Source organism: Macrobrachium nipponense, chromosome 2, assembly GCF_015104395.2.
Source record: "Macrobrachium nipponense isolate FS-2020 chromosome 2, ASM1510439v2, whole genome shotgun sequence".
Lineage (NCBI taxonomy): Eukaryota > Metazoa > Arthropoda > Malacostraca > Decapoda > Palaemonidae > Macrobrachium > Macrobrachium nipponense.
In genome coordinates, this window is record NC_087201.1 from 44507045 (window position 1) to 44524343 (window position 17299).

At 34.3% G+C, this 17299-nt stretch overlaps 1 protein-coding gene across 2 annotated transcripts in view; it reads right to left on the reverse strand.

Moving 5' to 3' along the window:
• Window positions 1-263: 263 nt before the first annotated feature.
• The window catches only part of LOC135220549 (ankyrin repeat domain-containing protein 16-like), a 103808-nt gene continuing 86772 nt past the window's right edge, over window positions 264-17299 (reverse strand). For both annotated transcript variants that reach the window (XM_064257741.1, XM_064257740.1), the window contains exons 6-7: window positions 7610-7717; window positions 264-4644 (exon numbers count right to left, since the gene is read on the reverse strand). In XM_064257741.1, coding sequence (XP_064113811.1) covers window positions 4526-4644; window positions 7610-7717 — 227 coding nt within the window. In that variant the 3' untranslated portion in view covers window positions 264-4525. The remainder of the gene's footprint in view (window positions 4645-7609; window positions 7718-17299) is intronic.

Genomic DNA, 17299 nt, shown 5'->3' on the forward strand with positions numbered 1-17299 from the left:
TCCCTTCCTCATCAGGGTTTCTATTAGTCAGTCATCAGTTTCAGTCCCCCCAGCCTATTGCCTCTTGGGCACACTTCATCTGAGTAACCCCAACTCCCCACTGTGATGTCACTCATGGTGAAAACCACTGCTAGACAGCCTCAGAATTTGCACCTTAACGGGAAGCGAACGCAAGCTCCTGAGATTATGAGACCAGCATGTTACCAACTGTACTCGCCAGCGGCTATTAATGTTTGTTTGTGGGGAAAAAATGAAACAAAAGCGACTTTTTGTGTTTATGTAAAAGCATACAAAATTTAAGATATATTTATCATAAAAACAGTCTTTAGGCACTAGTGACACATACAACTCCACTTTTGCCCTGAGATCCAATCTTTAGACATACATGTATATCAGTAAAAACTTGCTTGTGAATTAATACATTTACAACTATGTGAACAACACAATGAAAAAACAAAAAGTGCATTATCAACATTCAAAACATTCCCTTATCAATATTGTTGCATCAAGGGGGAATGATGATTTATTACCTTATAAAAATATATTCTACAATTCATTCTATTCATATTTATATATCACTTAACATTACTTATCAAAATTTGCAACATGGACAAAACCAATCAATTTATACCAATGTTCACTGCTCAAATTCAGTAAGACATATATTATCATTAAGTTCATGAGAAACTTGCTACGTAATTAATGGAACAATGGTGAAGATTTACAAGTGAATTATTCTTCTATTGCACAGAATCACCTTTGCTTATAATTTCTCTTTATTGCACACGTTCTTTTTCTGGGTCCAGTGCTTTCTTGACATTAAAAAATTTCAAGTATATTTTCACATGGTTACATTGCTTATAAACTGGACAATTAAGAAATAACATAATGGAAGCTATTTAGAATTTTTCCTCCAAAGGAAATTCAAGCTGTACAAATGCAGCTACTCCTAGGTATTAACTGACTAAAACCTAAATGCAAAATCTCTCTTACTCTTTAACATTTTCAAAACAAGAGCAAATATAACCTGAATTTGGACCTTTTTTATCTAGACAATAGTTCTTTGCAGTCATAACAAATTACAAGCAATGGACTCTTAGAAATTATATAACTATCATAAATAGCCAACTTGACATTTTAGTTTACAGAAAAGTAGTAATGTTTACGTTTTCATGACTTGCACTTCTATTTACTCTGTATTTACACTGCCATCAGAGGATAGAACAAAGGTTCTATCTGAGTACTATTACCCTATTATGATGTAATTCATTCTACCTATAAGTACACTCAAAGCAGCTCACTACTATTTGGTTTATTCCGATAACATACAAAACTGCTACATATGTGAGACTGCATTAAATAGGCGTGAATCTGACCAGTCATTTACCCTCATATCACAAAACGTCCCAGTCAATCTTTGTCAGTATATAATATTATTATTATAAAGGATTTATCCAGACCTATGAGCCTAATAAAGGCTCTTCTCAGGCATAAAAATCCACTGTCATGGACTTGTTTAAAATTCAAGCCCTGCAAAATGTTTGAGAAAATCTGAAAATCTACGTCACAGGAATACATACTGCCTTGTTATTAGCCAACTGATTCCACAAGCACTATCTTTCATTTCAGCTTTGAAATCCACGATTAAAAGTGTCTTTTTGCTGGATGGTGGGATTAGAAACAAGTGACAAATTCTGGTTTATTTTTGATATGTAAAATCAAAATACATGAATGTTTTTCATAAATCAGGAATGTTTTTTTAGCTCTATCAGGAAGATAATAAAAGTAAAGCATTGTATAAATAAAATTCAGCAAAAAGTGTTTGTTTATCCAATACTGTTTATCCAATACAAATGCAGTGACAAAACATTTCTGGTAGTCCGTTGTCAAGAGCAAGTGACATTTTGCATTATTTGTTTAAAATCTAAATATAATAGTATATACATTTCCCATGATTCTGGGATGCTTTGTCTTATTATGTGGCAATAAAAAAGTACTGGCAAAGTACTGCAAAAGTGAATTTCAATTAGTGTTTGCACAATTTATCAAAAAGATTGCTATGCAGCAACATATTGACAGGTCAAACCCCAAAAGATCTGATAAGCTGAGAAGTTACTTTCAGGTACTACTGCATATACAAAATCATAAGAATGAAAAGTGTCACTTTAAATTTCAAAATTACTTAAGCATCTGTACAATTAAATGTATCCATATAGTACATCAATTCAAAACACTTCAACCTTGTTTAACACACATACACTGCCATCTAACTTATAACAACATATTCACACAAGGATATCAAGGCACTAACATTCAAATTTCACTGAAGATGAAAAAATACACTCTCATATAACTTCGTAGCAATGATTTCAAGAGTAAAATTAAAAGAACAATCATAAAAGCCATTAATACTAATCCTATTGCAAAAGGTAAATTACAAATGAACATGTAGACAGATATGATTTCACTGGATTGTGAAAATTATCATTGTGAATTTTGCTTATTACCGGAAAGCTCTCAGATGAACTTTTGTGTAATATTTAAAACATAACTCTAAGGAAACCTAATTTACCAAAAAAATAAAAACAAATATACATACATAAGCATGATTATAGACATTCCTATCATAAAGAGGAAAGATGTTACCATGTCAGCCTTATATCTAAACTGCTCTTGCAAAACATGCTAATAATGAAGAGAGGCACTGTTAGTACTGTACCACTACAATGTTAAGCAAACTTACCAAAATGTAGCAAAATTATATTCCTTAATCCTTCTTATGATATGAGCATCATACAGGTACACCATGCAGAATTTCTGACATGCTAGTAAAGCTATAAGTGTTCCAACTACTGTCTATGACACTTGGTAATTCATGCTTCGAAAACCATGATGGAAAACATACGAGGAATCAAGTAATGCCAAGGTAATATGTTGTGAGATTCTGCAATGAATAAGTAATGTTGGATAGAAAATTTATCAGAATCATAAAATCTGACCAACACACTGAAAGTTGAATTTACTAACAATTGCAAATTTTTTATTTCATTCTATAATTATAAACTCAAACTCTCAAATCAAATTGCAACATTAAGTAAGCATTTTTTCTTACCTAAGGAATTACTCTTACTAACTATGCCAATACATTAATACATGTATAAAACTGTTTTCCTTATATAATTTTATTAAAATTATGTAAAAAAAAAATTAACAACCAAAGTCATAAAAAGGCATTAATCATGAACAACAAATATGAAATATCTTGGAATAATATAACCAAGTAAGACTATATAAAAAAATATTAACTGTTCAGAGGATCAAACCCAAATATTACCAATGAATTTCAAACTGCCCAGTATTGCGTAACAACTTCAATCTAAAACTACATAACAGTCACCCACGTAAAGCTTTGTTTTAGATATTGCACAAAAATGTTTTATCACACCATCCAACCTGTTTCCCAAATGAAAATGAAATTTCTCATCCTAAAACAAAATGGGGGTGAGGATCCAAATACTGAAAGTGAATTTAGCCATGACAACAGATACTCATGACAATTGGTGTTTGTGTCAAAAACAAAACTAACCTTCATACTAAACTATTCAAGGGTACCTTGACATAATTAAGTCCCAAAGGTTTTCATAAGATTGGATTTATAATGAAATTAAACCAGGAGAAACATCTTTTGATGGATACAGTCACAACATGCAGAAAAAATTGTAAAGGTACAATACAGAATCTCACTACAAGTAAAGGTACAATAAAGATTCTTGATAACAACATAAGTGTAAATATGAGCACAGGAACCATAGTACATGGAGAAATCAAAATTATTTTTAGTTGTTCTATGCACTAATTCATTCATTGCCAAGGTTCTTTTGCAAAACCACCAATGCATGTGAATTACAAAATATTTCAAGGTCAAACACTGAACTTTTTAATATCTTTCTAAATTTTTATTTTGTGAATTAACATAGACTATGTTTAAAAAAACTTTATTTCAAGTGACCTTACTGAGGCACTCACAATATCAAATGGACACGGTCCTCAACATATATACACGATGATAAAATTATGCTAATTTTCTCAGAAAATTAGTAAGGGTTATGACCTTATGAAACTTCAATGATACAAATTAAGCAGTAAATCAACACATACAGGAAGACTAGTTGATCAGGTCAATCAATTCTGGCCAGTTCTTTTCATGAATTTGGAAATGATTGATAAAAATTTTGTTATTCAAAAGAACCTGGGTTGCTCAAGAATAGCTGCTCTACAGAAAAACTCATATTAAAGACTACTTATTGCAGACTTTACATCACATTATATTATTTACCAATCATCAAGATACAGCACATTAAGTCTTTGTCGCTTATGTAAGAGAACCACATTATTCACTAATAAATTTTCAAATATTGTTACCACTGACTTTTTTTATACTAGCAATGACAATCTAACATAGATTAAAAAACCAAACATATCAAATTTCATTTTACATCAAATGCCAATGTCAAATTTTTTTGGATCAAAAAGACATAAGTTGAGATGGTAAAGTACCTTTGTTATCAGCAATATCCTGGGCTCCCAGTTGCAAAAGTTTTTTTACGCACATTGACTTACGACCACCACAAGCCAACCACAAAGCTGAAATAAAAATACTTGATAAAAAAAAGTGCATCATCAATCACTAGAGTAAAGTTGCAATGAAATTAGCTTAGCCAGCAATTTTAGCATTCTGTTACAATAAATGTAGGAATTTATGTTAATGATTCAATGCATTATTTCTACACAAGAACCATACATTGAATACAGTGTTCATAGCATGGGTCATGGAAGGAAATGAGACAAGATGAACCATATAGACAAAATAATGTTGAAAACAAATTTATTACAGTATCATTTACATTTTTTCTAGGTATGTTTATAATGGGGAATTTGTATTTTTTATAAGCACACAAACCAAAGCCTTGACATTAGGAGTACCCTTTGGCATGAGCTAGAACAGTTGCTGAATCATGGTAAAATGCAGTTAACTGGTGGAGATGAGGATGAGAAGAGGTATCACTCACTTATCCAATCTCACAACTCACAATTTATATTGGCCATAGGAACACAATAGGGAGACAATGGGGCTCTGATTTGTATACCTATAAAAAACATGAATTACTTTTACAAATTTATGATTTGTTCCTATGAGGAAATAACCTTTTTATACATCAGGAGACTTATCCCTTACAAGGGGGATAAACCCTGCCAGTCTCTGGGATTAGATTCAACCCTAAAATGTCATATTTCTGGTTGTGCAAGCAAGAAGGGGATGCCATGACTTGTTACCTCCTACCAGCCTAGTGAAATGGATGACGAGAGCAGCAGGGGCATGGGCCAGAGAACCCCAAAATGAGGGGGAACTTGTGTAACAAATTATTTCAGAGAACAGGACATGCCCCATAGGAGTTTTCATGGCAGTGGGCAGCTTATTTTGGCAATTACCAAGTACATATTTATGAGCTCAGAAAAAGCTCTACCATGTCCTCCCTCCCCCTTGCTAAAACAGGAAGGACACAGGGCTGTGCACTTACCTGTATTTTATTTGATTCCAGTGAGTACTTCAATTCAGTAAACACATTGCTTTTAATAGAGGAAAGGATGGAAGGAGAGAAAATTCATCCAACATTCATATACCAGGCTTCAGTACTTGGACGAGTAGACTACACAACTGGTTTATAAGCCACCTCGGGTCCCAAGGAGAAAGTATCCAAGGAATTATGGGCAACATCCCTCAGATGGAATGAGGTAAAGGCAGTTCTTCCAAAAGGCCCAGGTCCAACTTCATGTACTCTCCAGAGAGAAGAAAGCCTAGTCTCATCCTTACAGTAGCTACAGGCCTGCTTGATGACCTCAAAATCTGAATGAAAGGGAATTCATGGACATCTCCTTATGCCTACCTGTACTAATTAAGTCTACACCCTGGCTTCAAGGAGTGAGCTTTATTCAGACAGCACTTTACTGCATGGAATAGGCAAGGCAGCATCTCATCTCTATCCTTATCAAATATTTCTTCTGGAACTGATAGGTTTTAAATCTTTCCCACGAGCTCGGGTACAAACGAGAGAGAGAGGACCCCACCCTTTTGAGTGCCAAGGCTAAAGCATGGATAACCCCACTGAGATGAAGAGATTCAACCCCTTCAGTTTGAACACTTGAGATAATGCCAAGTGACAGCGTTTTACTGCTGAAACTGAGATGTGCCTGTCTCAGCAAAGGTAGATACAAAAGTCTGCAAGCCCCTATTTCAAAACTGATTTATATGGTGTATTTGCTTCTTCTGACATTTCCTTTCAAGACATATTACTGATGTGTCACCATCATAAGAATAGTCTTCCTCAGCACCAAATTATCACAATCCACCAGTGATAATTCCTAATATAAATTTGGTTTTTTGATACCGCTTCTTGGTTTGGTATTCCATCTGTGGGGGTCAGCTCCTTCAATTTGTCTATTAATGTTATCCATTAAATCTTCAATGAAACTATATCTAAGAGAGTTTGTCTATTTGAAAACCTAAGCAACAAAATAATGCAGTCCATCTGTGATATTGTCTAACATTAATTTGTTTTAGACACTGCTTCTTTGTTTGGTATTCCATCTGTGTGGGTCAGCTCCATCAAGTTTTCTGTTAATGGTATACATTAAATCTTCAATTTTGTTTACTAGCGAACAAAACTTCAATAGGAATACGTACTAGATGTCACATGGCAGGACTTGAGCAAAAAAGAAAAAAAAAGATAGGAGAATGGACATTATGAAGTGCCATATATAGTGGAGATCATGATGACAGGGAAAGAGATGGCTTTGACATATCTTTCGCATAGTCATGAGAAAGAATAAATGTGAGGATTAGGCTGGATTGCTCTGGGGACCCTGAGGAGTCTGAAGACCTAGATCTCTTGGATGAGAATTGAGATAAGAGGCTGGAGATCAGGGGAGATCTGTGAAAACAAAAGCACCAAAAAGACGAACAGAAGGATTTCACAGAGATCAGAGACCTTTTGTACTAAATAGTGCTAGAGATAATAACTATGAAAAAAAAAAGATACATTCATGCAATATGTAAATATAATTAGAGTAAAAAAATTAAACACAGGCATACAAAAATGCATGACATAAGGAAAAGGTAGTATTCTCCACAAACTCCTTCTATCTAGGACTACTCAGAAAGAAAAAACTATTCTACAGAGATAAAGGGGATCTAAATAAAAATGAATGATGAATAACCAAATGCATGGTTTACAAAGTTAAAATCTGCCATACTTAGAACAGATACATATAAACTTAAAAACACTATTCAGAGCCATGTGAATAAATGCATTTGTAATATGCTGAATTGATACAGATGCAAAACAAATAAAATTAAAAATTCAATTTTATGTGGGTTTCAAACAGTGTATGCAATACAACAATGAAATATTCACTAATATAAATTATCTAATTCTTTAATAATTATTCTACCAATTTTACTCAATATGTATCTATCACTGTCAAATTAACAAAAAAAAAAAAACAGGAATATATAAAACCAAAATATTATTCACAACAAAACACTTTTTACCTGTGCGACCATTCTCATCTTGCGTATCAATATTACACCCCATATTCAAAAGAGCATCTACAACACTCAACTGGCCTTCCTTTGCAGCACAGTGCAAAGCTGTTAGTCCTGTTAAATGAAAATATTAAAACTTTAATTAGTCCACATTTTACAGCCAATGCAATCATAATGCAGGGAAACATATACTAATAAAATGAACAATATCTTGAGCATGACTGCAAAATTTAAGCGTGTGAATTCTGCCTGCACACTATAAAATCTCTTTTATTAAGTGCAAAAGTCTAACTTATGGTCAGTACTATCAGCATTTCTGTATAGTAACGTTCACAGTGTACGTAATTGACAAACTAGCACAAAATCTGAAGACATGAAATTCCTGTTCATCCAAACAAAATCCTTCCAGCAGGGAATAAGCAAAACTTTTTGTATTGTTTAACGAAATGTACCATAAAGCATTACATATTATCAATAAACGAGAAAAGGGAAGTTTTCTTATAAAAAAAATCCTACTGTATACTGCATTCATTAACTGCAATTGCCAAAAAGTAAAGCAATAAAATATAAAGTATTTAACAGCAAAAGAATAACGTCTTCCCACAGGGAGGACTTTCAAGTTTCAGAAGATAGTTGTGACTTCTACCAGCAACATCAAAGTTTTAGGAAGGAATATTAGCCAAAATAGGGTCAAATGGCAGGGCAGAGTTAGAAATGATATCATAATGGAAATTTGAAAAGTTCTATATGTACATGGGATAATGATGAAAGCAGATGAAAATGGCTTGAATATGTTCTTTGCACAACCGCTAAGAGAATAGTATGTGACAATTCAGTTGGGTTGGGAGAGTTACATGGGAGGTTGGAAATGAATGGAAATTTGTAGAACAAAAAATACAAAAGGGACAGAATTTTTCTAGGACTAAGGTTTGGGGACTCGTTCACATACATGAATACGCTATTTTAAAAGTAACAGATTTTTAGTAAAAACATTTCATAGAAAATTACATTTTTCCAGACATCTGGTTTGGTGTTTAACCCCTAAAGAGTCAGGTTAAAATAACATATACAGCACCCCAGGCCGGAGAAACTTTGAGGTTGGCCAATTTAAGAAAAAACACATCAATGGAAAGAAGATATGTAAATGCAAAGGGTGTAAAAAAAAATTCCAAAAAATTCTCCCTAATTTCCATGAGAAGTTGAAAAAGACTATTTACAACCGATTGTGGGGCCTCTTTTACAAGATAATTGTAAATTTTACAAAGTTATTTGTGTTTTATCTAATAAATAATTTTATTCTAATTTGTAAAACTATAACATTATCAAAACAGATAAGAACTAAAATCAGTAACAAATTCCGAGTATATTTGTTGTACAATATTTAAATAAATTTAATGATATCGGAGATGCAGTAAATTTTTTTTTATCATACATGGTTTTTCTAATATTTCTTTGCAAAATTACAATTATAACTAACATACTATCATACAAGATAAGAACTAAAACCAACATCAAACCCTGGGTATATTTGAGCAAATAAATATATAGACATCATGGGAGGAAGAGAAACAACATGCCCCCTTGAAGTCAAGACCACAACCAACTCATAAGCCACCTACTTCGTTCACCTGAGCCAGTCTAAGTTGCCATAAGTGAATTTATGGGCTATGAAGTAATGGAACCTCTTTCCTGCCCAATTCCCCAAAATCGATGGCGCGTAATAGTTTTGATGTTCACCATGAGTGAATCCATCCACCACCCAAAACCTGTTATTGCTACTCATATAAGGGTATCCATCCATTACAGGTTAAATGTTACTTGGCAAAAAATTATTTTGTCTTGTATTTCTTTGAAAGATATTTTCATATTTCACTATATTTTTATCCACGAACACTGCCAGCATTTTTAGAAATACAAATTACTTAGAGCTTATCCTACATTAAGTCATAATACCCTAGGTTGGATAAGGCAATCTATGGAATATATTCACAAAACACAGCTATTCATGAGGGGGGGGGGGGGGGGGAATCCAGAAGCCTAAACCTTGTAAATGACAGGGAGGGCTGTATTTTTAAATTATCCATATATGTAAGCAAAGTATTCTGTTTTTTTTATTCAGAAGGGTAATTAACAGATGAGGAGATTTATTACTATTCCAAGCAGTGTGCTGCTTTGATAAATTTCAGTTCACTTTATCCTTGAAGGAATTATCTAAAGTAAACACATTTTCTATCTTTATAAGCTTCTATTTAGCTTGCTTTTGCATATATAAGTTTGTAGTTTATTTGTCTTGGTCAAATTGTAACTCAATTTTTAACCTGATCTCTTTGTCCAATGGACTTGAAATTTTGCTTAGTTACTCAATCCAGGGGACAATACAACATTGCATGATCAGTAGGTCAGCAGTGACCTCTAGTGACCTCTCAGAGTATCTCGGGTTTTCAACCTGATCCCTTCATCCAATGGACTTAAAATTTTGCATGGTTACTCAATCCTGGAGCAATACAACCTTACATGATCAGTAGGACAGCAGTGACCTCTAGCCCTTAAACGCCGATTGGACATATTAAACGTCGACTAAAATTGTCTGTTGGGTGTCGAATTGATGTACAAAACATCGACGCAAAAAAGTTTTTTTTTAAATTTGTGGAAAAATAGTTATAGGCCTACTTGGCGAAAACTTTTGAATCACACACCTTGAGGGATGCTGGGAGTTCATGGACCAAGCTGTTGTTTTGTTTACAATCGTTACCCAGGTGCGCAAGCGTGAATTTCTTTCTTCTCGCACTAAAAACCATCAGCAACACATCTCGGAAATTATTTCGTCACTTTGACATAATTTTTGCACCATTTTATATTAGCCGTTACATAGAGTTTTATATATGAAAATGTGTGCAATTTCATGTAGAATACAACAAAAAACAACCCATGATTGTAGCTTTTATCAGTTTTGAAATATTTTCATATAAATAGCGATGTGCCAAAATTTCAACCTTCGGTCAACTTTGACTCTACCGAAATGGTCGAAAAACACAGTTGTAAGCTAAAACTCTTATATTATAATAATATTCAATCATTTACCTTCATTTTACAACAAATTTGAAGTCTCTAGCACAATATTTCAATTTATAGTGAATTTACGAAAAACAAATTTTCCTTACATCCGCGCGATAACTCTTCCGTAAAAAGAAGAATTTTTTCGTCCGATTGTCGTAATGTTTGCACCGCTTTATATTAGCAGTTACATAAAGTTTTATATATGGAAATGTGTGCAATTTCATGTAGAATACAACATAAAATAACTCATGGTTGTAGCTTTTATCAGTTTTGAAATATTTTCATATAAATAACGATAAGTGCCAAAATATCAACCTTCGGTCAACTTGGACTCGACCGAAATGGTCGAAAAACGCAATTTTAAGATAAAACTCTTACATTCTAGTAATATTGAATCATTTAACTTTATTTTGCAACAAATTGGAAATCTCTAGCACAATATTTCGATTTATGGTGAATTTATGTAAAAAAACATTTTCCTTACGTCCACGCGGTAACTCTTCCGAAAAAATCAGACATTTTTTTGTCCGATTGTCGTAATGTTCGCACCGTGTTATATTAGCTGTTACATAAAGTTTTATGTATGAAAATGTGCACAATTTCATGTAGAATACAACAAAAAACAACCCATGGTTGTAGCTTCAATCAATTTTGAAATATTTTCATATTAATAACGATAAGTGCCAAAATTTCAACCTTCGGTCAACTTTGACTCAACCGAAATGGTAAAAAAACGCAATTGTAAGCTAAAACTATTACATTCTAGTAATATTCAATCATTTACCTTTATTTTGCAACAAATTGGAAGTCTTTAGCACAATATTTCAATTTATGGTGAATTTATGAAAAAAACTTTTTCCTAACGTCCACGCGGTAAGTCTTCCGAAAAAATCAGAAATTTTTTCATCCAATTGTCGTAATGTTTGCACCATTTTATATTAGCCGTTACATAAAGTTTTACATATGAAAATGTGTGCAATTTCATGTAGAATTCAACAAAAAAAACCACTCATGATTGTAGCTTTTATAAGTTTTGAAATATTTTCATATAAATAACGATGAATAGAAAAAATTTGTCCTTCGGTCAACTTTAACTCGACCGAAATGGTCGAAAACTGCAATTGTAAGCTACAACACTTACAGTCTAGTGATATTCAATCAATTACCTTCATTTTGCAACAAACGGGAAGTCTCTAGCACAATATTTCAATTTATGGTGAATTTTTGAAAGCAGCTTTTTTTTTCGTCCGCGCGTTACGAATTCATGCATCATATTGTGATAATATTTTCTCTGTGTTGCTTTGATTATTTTACAATTTGTTATATACCCAAATCATCGCAATTTAGTGTACAATACAAAGAAAAAATAATTAACTCATTAGCTTTAACTGTTTTGCTCACAGCGCGATTTGTATACATTATATATGAAATTTTTTTTCGCGCTGTCATATATTCCAATATTTATATATGACAATATTTTTTTCTTTTCTGATGGTTGCATACTAAACTTCAAACAATGACAAAAAAAGGAGCCAAAAATTAACTCTTAATCTTGAAAATTAAGCGTGCTGTGATTAAAAAAAAAAAAAAAAAAAAAAAAAAAAAAAAAAATTCCGCTTCGCTGCTCACTCGCGAACGCCACCGGCATACGGGAGACACTTTTGGAAATACCAGCTCGGCGTTTAAGGGCTAGTGACCCTACAGTGACCTCTCCCAATATCTCAGTTTTTCAACCTAATCCCTTTGTCCAATGGACTTGAAATTTTGCATGGGTTCTCAATCCTGGGGGCAATACAAACTTACATGATCAGCAAGTCAGCAGTGACCTCTAGTGATACTACAGCAACCTATCCCCATACCTCATTATTTGTATCATACTCTTCAGATTTTTCACAAGTTCTTTGACTCAGTAAACAAGCTTCTTTGGCTCGACAGGATATCAATTTCATTAGCTTTGGCTCGACAGGATATCAATTTCATTAGCTACAATAATAATGGTTACTATATGTCAAAAAAAAAAAAAAAAAAAAAAAAAAAAAAAAAAAAAAAAGAAAGAAAGAAAGAAAGAGCCATATGGGGTGCAAGCCAGCACAAGTCTATGCCAGGCCCAAGCCCGAGTAAATGGTAAGGGTTGGTGGCAGGAAAGGCATCCGACCGTAAAATTTTTGCCGAAACCATGAACAGCCAGGAACAATTACCAGTAGAAGGCCAGGGCATTCCCCTCTCACGCGACGCACGGAGGCCTTGCCTGACCTCTCCGATAAATGGACAAGGGCTACCGCGTCAAGGACGGACGCGGCTAAAGCAAGAATGGTCAAAGCAGGGAAGTGGCAGATGTCATGGAGAGAAAGAGAGTGGACATTTTATGTGTGCAGGAAACAAGGTGGAGAGGAAATAAAGCAAAGGACATTGGCAATGGCTCTAAGTTGCTATATAGCGGAGCTGATGAAACAGGAAGAAGTGGTGTAGGGATTGTCATCAGTAAAGAATGAAAAAAATATTGTGGGCTTTGAAAGGAAAAATGAGAGAATAATGAAAGTAAATTGTGCTGTGGTGATCATATCTTGAATGTAGTAAGTGCATCTGCACCACAGACCAGGTGCAGTGAAGAGGTGAAAAATAAGTTCTGGAGAGATATGGATGAAGTCATGACATCAACAGAAATAGAATAAAGGTTAGTTTTGGGGAATGGACACATCGGGTGCAATTAGGAAAACATTAGAAGAATACATGGAGGACATGGCATGAGAGAAATGAATGAGGAAGGAGAGCTCATTACAGACTTTGCACTGGCATTTGACATGACAATTAACAACACCTTTTTCACAGATGATGACTATGTAACATATAGTAATATGCAGAAGGAACCATTGAACAGAAGTGAAGAATTGTAAGGTCATTAAAGGAGAGTGTGTTAGCAGACAACACAGGCTAGTAGTGTCAGATCTCTTGTTAAGACGAGTTAGAATGGGGAAAAAGGTAGTCCAACCGAAGATAATGTGGTGGTAATTTGAAGAACAAGAAATTAGAGAGAGATTTAAGGAAGCAGTTCTTAGGGGCTTCAGACTGGCAGACGATGTGAACACCTGATGGACAGGAAATAGTGCAATGATCCTTAAAATAGCAGAAGAATTATTGAGGAAGACATCTGGTAGAGGTCCACCAAATGAGAAGGAGAGCTGGTGGTGGAACCCTAACACCCAAGATAAGATAAAGAACAAAAAGGAAGCAGGAGTTGCCAATGACAGGAATCAATCTGAGAAAAATAGGATAGCTTGGAAAACTGCAAATAAAGAAGCTAAAAGGGGAGTAGCACAGGCAAAAGTTCTATGAAAACTCAGAGACAGCTGAAGGCCAAAAGAGAATACACAAGAGCGCAAAAAGCAGAGATAAATCATCAAAGGATCTAACACACCAAACAGATCAAGGACAAAAATGGAAGAGTTTTATCAAAAGAGGAAAGCATAATAGCTAGATGGAAGGAGTACTTTGAAGAGTTACTAAATGAAGAAAACCCCAGAACAATAATAAGAGATGGAAACCCTCATGAAAGAATAGTCCAGGTTATCAGCAGAGAAGAGGTTAAGAAGGCACTCGATAAAATGAAGAAGGGGAAAGCAGTCGGACCTGATGGAATACCAGCTGAAGTGTGGAAGTGTTTAGGAGAGGAAGGCATAGACATCCTTTGGGATTTAATGACCAAGATATATAGCCAAGAAAGAATGCCAGACATGTGGAGAAATAGTCTAATGGTCCCAATCTACAAAGGGAAGGGTGATGTGCAGGAGTGTGGGAACTACAAAGGAATTTAACTGATATCAAATACAATGAAAATACACGAGAGGATTATAGAAGGAAGATTGAGAATGGAAACCACAATTTGGTTTTATACTGGGAAAGAGCACAGTTGATGCAGTATTTGCACTAAGGCAGACAGTAGAGAAATATAGAGAGAAACAGAAAGGACTACATCTGGTGTTTATTGACTTGGAAAAAGCATATGATAGTGTCCTAGGCAGGAAGTATGGAGGTGCTTGAGAGAGAAAAGAGTTTCTGAAAAGTATGTCAAGATAATGAAAGATATGTATGTAGAGGCCACCAAGGAAGTAAGAAGCACTGTTGGAACTACAGAGAAGTTTAAGGTGAAAGTTGGTCTCCACCAGGGTTCAGCCCTTAGTCCCTACATGTTTGATATTGTGATGGATGTTACAACATCGGAAGTTAGAGAAGAGGTGCCTTGATGTGCAATGTTTGCTAATGACATTGTGCTGGCTGATCTAACAAGAGAAGGTGTCTAACAAAAACTAGGAAGATGGAGAAAAGAACTTGAGAGTAGAGGCTTAAAAATTAGCAGAACAAAGACAAGAATATATGTGGACAGGTGGAGAGGAATGGCAGGGAACAGTGAAATTGGGCCAAGACTACTAAAGAGGGTTAGCTCCTTCAAATATCTTGGTTCTGTTGTGAGTGAGAATGGAAACTTGGATGCAGGGGTCAATAATAGAATTCAGTGTGCTTGGATGAATTGGAGAAAGTCTTCAGGAATACTTCGTGACAGGAGGATCAGTGCAAAAGTTAAAGGAAAGTTTTATAAAAGCATAGTTAGACCAGCCATGCTCTATGGGGCAGAGACTTGGCCAACAAAGAAAGAACAAGAAAGAAGAATGGAAGTGGCCGAGATGAGAATGCTGAGGTGGATGTGTGGTGTCACAAAAAGAGATAAGATCAGGAATGAATTGATCAAAGGGACAGTCAAAGTATTAGAGGTTTCAAAAGAAGCTCAGGAAAGAAGACTCAAATGGTTCGGTCATGTCATGAGGAGACAAGGTGAACACGTATGTAAGAGGGTTATGAACATGGAGGTGGAGGGCAGAAGAGGAAGGGGAAGGCCAAAGTTCAGGTGGAAAGATAAATTATTGAATGACATGAAGGAAAAGGGTCTAAAAAAACAAGATGTATAGGACAGAGGAAGATGGAGAAGGCTGACTAGAAACAGCAACCACATATAGAAGTGGGAAAAGCTAAAGGTAAAGAGAGAGTGGACGGGTAAAAAATCAAACTGCAGCTCCTAAGGCCAGGTAAACTTTGAGGTCGGCCAATGTACGAAAAAAACACATCAATGGAAAGAAGATATGCAAATGCACATGGTGAAAAAAAAAAAATTCTAAAATATTTTCCCTACCTTTCACAAGAAGTTGAAAATACTACGTATTTACAACCCTTTGTAGGCCCTCTCTTACAAGACAATCGTAAATTTTACCAACTTATATATGTTTTTTTCTAATAAATAGTTTTATTTTATTTTATAAAATTATAATTACAGCTCACACTATATCAGAACAAATAAGAAATAAAATTAGTAACAAATTCTTAGCATATTTGTTGAAGAATATTTATGTAAATTTGCCGAGAACAAAAATTCAGTAACTTTTTTCTATTTGTACATGTTTTTTTCTAATATTTCTTTGCAAAATTACATTTACATCTGATGTACTATCATAAAAGACGAGGACAAAAACCAACAGCAATCCCTTGATATATTTATGAGCAAATTTACAAAAAGATGTCATGTGAGACAGACACACGACATTCTCCCTGGAAGTCAGAAGCTGAACTGAAATTCTCCAGATTAGTGATTTTAGCCAGTGTAAAAACTGCCAATATTGAATTTATGGGCTAAAGAAGTATTGGCACCTCTTTCCCGCCCAATTTTTTTCAAAATCGATGGCACTTAATATTGCTTCTCTACAGAATCAATTCGTTCACCACCCCAAACCTGTTATTACTACTACTCCTGAGAAGCTATCTGTCCATTAAGGGTTAAAATGTACTAAAAAGTGAAAAATAAATTTTCTGAGACACCAGGATTTTATTACAATTAATCATATCTAAAAAAAATAAGAGTGGGTACCAAATATTTAAGGAAACGCTACAAGAGATAAAAAAAAATGTATATTTCTTTTCTTGTGGCACTTCCTTCCATGATTAACTGTAAAAAAATCCTGGTGTCTCAAAACCAATGTACTTTTCACTTCATAGTACATTTTAATGAAAGTTTTTATTAAAAAACCTTTGTTTTATTTTTTCATTATTCTTTCATTATTCACATAGAATCATAAATTACAAATATTTCTTATAACTTTCAATTTTGAACCATTGTAAAAACATCTGAGCATTCTGTTTAACTGTTTTTGTCAATAAATAAAATACAGTATGTCTATGAAAGCATCCAATAACACCAGTTTTATGGAAAAGGCAATGCAGTTAAAGTTTCTCAAAAAAGATATGAAACTTCTTTACAATGAGAGGTATTACCAAAAATGAAAACATTCATGATTAAATTAATTAATTGGATACTACCTACTGTCAAAGTTAGCTTATATCTTTGCAACTGAATTCAAAATAAAACAAAACCATCCTTGGCATCCCCACTAGGACTGTCTCTGTAACAACCTGTTTCCCACCAGGTGCCGCTGGAATATTGATGTTCTTGTCAGAGTTCATAACCCCCCACTAAAACGTGGGGAGCTTGGGTGGGTGGGTTTCTGCTTTAACAGTAAGTAAAATATCCAAATAATTAATTTTGAAAATTTTCCTTATTTGGAATGAATCTTTCTTACTGTTAGAGCTAGCTGACTA